At 48.4% G+C, this 6,000-nt stretch overlaps 1 protein-coding gene across 2 annotated transcripts in view; it reads right to left on the reverse strand.

Annotated features, from left to right (window-relative positions):
- Positions 1-5,789, reverse strand: part of KCNH3 (potassium voltage-gated channel subfamily H member 3) — a 31,176-nt gene extending 25,387 nt beyond the window's left edge. The window contains exons 1-3 of one of the 2 annotated variants that reach the window (XM_074270466.1): positions 5,309-5,789; positions 1,843-2,076; positions 814-948 (exon numbers count right to left, since the gene is read on the reverse strand). In XM_074270466.1, the coding sequence (XP_074126567.1) occupies positions 814-948; positions 1,843-2,076; positions 5,309-5,384 (445 nt within the window). In that variant the 5' untranslated portion in view covers positions 5,385-5,789. Of the gene's footprint in view, positions 1-813; positions 949-1,842; positions 2,077-5,308 lie in introns of those variants that run through there. The other variant, XM_074270467.1, reaches the window with a different exon arrangement.
- Positions 5,790-6,000: the final 211 nt, after the last annotated feature.

Raw genomic sequence — 6,000 nt, forward strand, 5'->3', positions numbered from 1 at the left:
AGAGAGAGAGAGAGAGAGAGAGAGAGAGAGAGAGAGAGAGAGAGAGAGAAAGAGGGAGAGAGAGGGAAGAAAGAGGGATGGGGAAGGGAGGAAGAAGGAAATGAAGGAGGGAGAAAGAAGGAGGAAGAGATAGAGGGAGGGGAAAAGGGGAACAGGGAAGGAAAGGAGGAGTAGAAGAGAGGGGTAGGGAAAGGAGAAGGAGAGGAAGAGAAAGAGGAAGAGAGGGACACAGAGAGCCAGAGATGGAGAGGACACTTTATAATTGAACAAAGGGGCATGGAGGTGGGTTCTCCAGACAGTAAGGAGAAGAAGGAATTGGGATACTGGAATGTCCACTAAACTGTGCCAGCCAAGCCCACTCTGTGATTAAATTTTAGTTAACTTTGGTTCATAAACCTGTACTCTATATGGCTCCTTTGTTGTTGTTGCTCCCATTTTGTCTTTTGAAAAAAATCAACCTTGTTTTGACAAATCTGAAAAGACAAAGGATTTTGCTGGATGACAGCTGGGCATGAGGGCAGTTAGATAGGGCAGTGGATAGAGCACTAGCCCTGAATTCAGGAGGAAACAATGTAACCCTGGATAAGTCACTTAACCCCAACTGACCTGGGTTGCTAAAGGCACTGTTGCCTCTTAGGCATTGATATGCCATCAAAATAACTAGGTCACGAGTCAAGCCAACCCCTTGACAGAATGCAGTCTCCCACAGGCAGGAGCTTCTGGGTCTTCATTTTCTTTGGATATTTCCCAGTGCTAACCCAATGCTTTGTCACCCATGGGAGGCATATGATCAGATCCATCATCCATCCTCACCTCCCTCCTTCCAGTTGTCTAGTCCCCCGCGGTTCTTGGAGTCACTGATGTCCTTGTGGGAGACCAGGAAGAGGGCCACCTCACCTTTCTCATTCTTGATAGGTACTACATCCAAAAGGCACCAGAAAGGGAGACCTAGGTACAAAGAGAGCTACCCTAGCTCCAAGACTTTGGCCTTGCTCCTAAAAACCATCTGTCCCTCCCCCTCTCCCCCCGGGGAAAACAGTTCCTCTGAGAGGAGAAGAGGGGAGGGAAGGAGAGGAGGGGGAATGATTCAGGCTGGAGAAGGGAAGGATACAGGAGACTTAGTCACTGGCTTTGTTTATATCATGAAGGGTTATCATAATGAAGAGGAAGAATCACCTACTGTTTGTCTGAATTACAGATTGGGCCAAAAATAATAGGCTAGGGCTATAGTAGAAATTTGTTACAAGACAGAGACAAATTCTCTGATGGGCTATGGAGGGAGGAGGGAGGCACAGGTGCATACACACATAAGAGAGGATTATTTTTGTGTGCATATCCCTGGATGTCCGTCTTAGACAGTAGAAAGAACTTCCTATCCTATGCTATTCATGTGAAGCTTATCAGTGAGGAAAGGGAGAGTGGAATCTTAAGTCCTCTCTCACCCAGGAGGAAACAGGAGGGTTCCTGGATGGGCTAGAGGATCAGATCAGATTATCCTGTCTTGTTGATTGGAAAGAAAGAAACAGAGGTATGGATAGGGTTGAAAGAAGAGGAGGCACAATATAAACAAGATGTGAAGGGGGGGGAGAACTTCAATTTGTTGCTAATTATCATTTTTAAAGTGGGGAACAGAAGAGGGCTGGTATGTTTAAAATGGAAAGGGAGGAGGACAAGGGGTACAGAGGACAGGGAGGCAGACAAAGGTAATGGAAGAGGCATAGATGATAAGGAGAAGAAGAAGGAAAAGGAGGAGATAAAGGAAGAGTGGGAAAAAGGGGAATTTGCTGGCACTGGGAGCCTTTGGCCGGCAGGTAGGGGTAGAAGGTTTTATTCCTGGCTTACCGCTCTTTCGATATAGAATCAGCTCAGCCTTAAACTCCTTGTGTTCATCTAGGGCCTTTCGGATCTGCTGCCGGACAAGGTCACTGGTGTCAGGACCATAGAGGAAGGAGCAGGCACAGCCTCTCTGCATGACCTCAGCCCGAGAAAAGCCGGTAAGGTCACAGAAGCCATCAGAGCAGTAAACCACAGGGAAGGATCCCCGAACCTGGGCATTGCCCAGCACGAAATTACTGTCTGCAAGAGAAGTTACAGTCTGTCTGCAAGAAAGGGTTATGGGCATGACTTAGGGAGGGAGGGAAAGAGAGAGGCAGGGAGTATGTTTGTCAACCCACTTGATTTGAGATTTGGGGATGGCAACTTCCCTATTTCAGTCTCCATCTCCTCTATTTCTAAGGGATGACTTCAAGAAGCCCAAGGAAAGGAAAAGAAGGAGAAAAAACCATGGGAGACACAGAGATGATCCCATGAGCCTAGATTCCCAACTAAGAGTGGGGCTAAGGTTTTATTTCTTCCTCCTGAGATTTCTGTTTCCTTTTCCTTAGTCCTCAGCTCCCAGTGCTACAAAGCTTTTTCTCCACTGCCTCCAGAACAGGACAGCTCTTCCCCAATGGTATCAGATATGACCAGAGAATGGAGGACTTCCTCCATTACTGTGAAGCTCTGGAATGAACCAGGAAGTCTAAATGTGAGTCAAAGATTATGCTTGCAATGTTCGTCTTCTTCAGATCCCAATTCTATGTCTTTATGTTCATAGTCTCTGAAAGTGAGTGTATACTAGACAATTCAGCAATGCATCTGTTTGGTAGAGTATGAATTGGAGTTGAAAGAACCTTGGGGCAGAGAGGGCCAATTAGGCCACAAGTGAGATATGAGGAGAGACTGAACTAAAGTAATGGAGAGAAGTGGACAAATATGAGAGAAGGCGATAGATATGTGGGTGAGTGACAGTAAGGAGTCATGGATGACATCAAGTTTGTAAATCTGGTTAACTAGAAAACTACTAACAGCCTCTCCCTTCCCCTAGATTTGGGGTTGGGGCAGTGAGGAGTTCTATTGGGGATACATTGAGTTTGAGATGCCTATGGAGCACCTCGTTAAAAATATCCAATAAGCAACCGAGATTGGAGCTCAAGAGAGCAAGATGAGGGTTGGACATATAACTCTGGGAATCATCTGCTTAGAAATGATTAGGAAACTCATGTAAACAGATGAGGTCATGCTCTAAGAGCAAATATGAATTCGTCTGGCCTCTATCTACTTTTCCCGTCTGTCTTCAAATTGTTTCTTTTCATATACATACAATCCATCAAACTGACTTCTCACACGTGGTATCCCGTCTCACAGAGTACCCTATGTCTGGGATGCCTCTACCTCTAGAATCCCTGATTTTTTCTAGAATCCCTAATTTCTTTCAAGACTCTACTCAAACAACACTTACAAAAAAATCTCATTTTACCCAGATACTTGTGCCTACCCTACAAAATTAGCTTTAACTTTGTATATACATAAATATATAAACAATATACACATATTTGCACATGTGTGAGAATACACACATATATATGTGTGTATGCACACACACATACATCTATACACACGTATGTCTACCTTTATGTGCATATACAAATACACCTGTAGCCCTCTCTGGCTATGGAGACATCCCCAAGTAACAGTGTTCATTTCCCCAAGCTAGTACTTGGCACATAAAAGACATTTAATTTTTTGTGCCTGTGTTTCTTTCCCAGAAGGCCAAGGGAATGTGTGTGTCCTATGTTTCAGACTTATTAAATGAATCTTGGATAGTGTCGATATGTGACTGTCTTTTATGTTCATCTTGAAAAATCTAGTTGAGAGTGTAGGTGTACACATGGTTAGCTACTTGCTCCCAATCCTTCCTTAGTTCCACTCATGACTAGCTAACTCACACTGTAGATCCCTAGGCTTCCTGCCATTCCTCCCACTTCAATCTGTTCCATCTCTGGAGGATGGGGAGGGAAAGTCCCCTGACTGAGAGACTGAAAGTCTCCTCTGACTGAGCTACCCTGGCTAGCTGGTTCTGACCCTGAGATTTGAAGCAGAATAGTCCCTTAGGTGATGGCTGAAGATGTAACTGGGGGTGGTAATGGTGTTGCTGAATCAGAAGGCTAGGCTGGTACCAAACATATGGAGAAGCAGATGGTGGGAGCTCCATCAGCTCCCAGCATCCTTCCTTTCCACCCCAACCCCATTTATCCCTCACCAAGTGATTGGAGAGACCATCCTGGGGGGAAATAGTATCGGAGTGAGTACAGGGCTAATGGAATGGGCAATTACTAACTATACACCCCCCTTCTCCTCTCCCCCCCTCGCCCACACCCTTCCCTATACCTGAAGGCCCAGGTGCAACTCAGACTTTCCCCAATTCCAGGATATGGATGCCTGAAGCAGAACACAGTACCATGGATCCCAGACTAATACTCTTCTCCAAAGCCCCAATTCCAGGCTCCTCAATCACTCCTAGGGAAGTGTGGAGCTCCCAAGCCTTTCTGTCATTGACTTTCTTTTCCTATGGAAGTGGAGTTTATTCTAGCTTTACTGCTATTTTTTTTTTCCCAGTTGCCAATTTAACATGGCTGATTATTTGTCTTTTTGGTGGGGCATAATAAGCAGGTGGGAGTTGAAGCTCTGGCTGGTAGGGAGAGGCTATGCTTCCTTCCCCTGACCAGTTTGGTTTTTTCTTCTACATTCCTTTTTGAAAACTCCTTTTCCTGACCTTGAACTCTCAGCCCGATCATTTAGGATCCCCACCTTACCTAAGGTTTGGCTGAACGAAGCTGACTGTGGGGGAGGGGAGACGGCTCTAGGTCAGTTGCAAACTTGTCTCCTCCCTTTCATTCATCTTTTTGTGGGGGATCGGTGAGGAAACCGCACTGAGACATCGGGCCAAGTAAGCCAACAGTCCCAAGCGCCAAACCATTCAATCAAATACAACCTGATTACCTCTCGGGTTCCCTCGGCCCCTCTATTCCCGCCCACTCACGACAGTTCTGTTCCTCGCACTGCCTTCCCAAGAATCTGATTGGACGAAGGTCCATCTTCAAAAATTCTGCAAAGTGGAACTGGAACTGCAAGGGCCAAGAGACTTTAGGGCAAGGTCTGTGGGTAGATTTCAAAGGTCCATAAACTTAAAAAATTTTTTTTATAATCTTCTTTTAATATAATTGGTTTCCTTTGTAACCCTGTATTTTATTCTATCCATTTAAAAAGCATTATTCTAAGAAGGGATTCATGGGCTTCACCAGAACGCCAAAGGGGTCCATGCCACAAAAGACTGAAGAACCCCTTGTCTTGGGGGAGGGAGTTCTTGTAGACCCCACAGAGATCTTTTTGGGGAAGGGAGCTGGCGATTCTTCGGGAATCCAGGCGGAGAGGGGGAATCTTCCACCCGGAGAGGGATCCTGCCTGGGAAGGGGTCTGGTGAACTCACGCGTCCCGTCGAAGCGCGTGGCGATGGTGTCCAAAAAGGTGTTCTGCGGCGCCAGGAGCCCCCTCATCGCCGGCATCTTAGGCTGCCGCGGCCGCCCGCCCCATCCCTCCGGGGCGCGGGGCTGGGGGGGGCCTCAGCGCCGAGGAGGGGCGGGGAAGGAGGGGGAGAGGGTGAGCAGCCCTTTCCTGCTCTGCCCTGCCGCGCCCTTCCCCGCCCCGCCAGGCCAGCGGGCGCCGGGCGCTACCCTCGGTGCCGTCTCCCCGAACGCGGGTCCTAGGACAATTGTCTGAGGGCGCAGCCCAGCCGCAGCCCCGAGGCCCCAGTGCGATGGGGCATCCGCTCCGTCTGGGTCAGAAGCATGTCTCTGGGTTCCTCCCGTGCTCCCCGGGTTCGAGTCCCTTTTCCCTCCCACCGGCTTGGGCTCGAACCCCGCTCCACTTCCCTGCAGCTACCTCCGTCTGATGGAGAGATTAGGCTCCCAACCCGCTCCCCCCCCCCCCACTTGCCGCCTGTACCGAAGTAACCATGGAGACGGGGCACACCCTGCCAGGGCTGGCTCCTTAAAGGCACAGGCTGCCTGCTGAGTAACTAAATCTGCGGCTTCTGGGAGCGATGGGGACCTGGATCGGGGAGAGGGGGTGAGCGGTGGAAGCAAGTGTTTAGTACTCCCCGTCCCATCCCACCCGACACTT

The sequence above is a fragment of the Sminthopsis crassicaudata genome, chromosome 5 (assembly GCF_048593235.1).
Source record: "Sminthopsis crassicaudata isolate SCR6 chromosome 5, ASM4859323v1, whole genome shotgun sequence".
Taxonomy (NCBI): domain Eukaryota; kingdom Metazoa; phylum Chordata; class Mammalia; order Dasyuromorphia; family Dasyuridae; genus Sminthopsis; species Sminthopsis crassicaudata.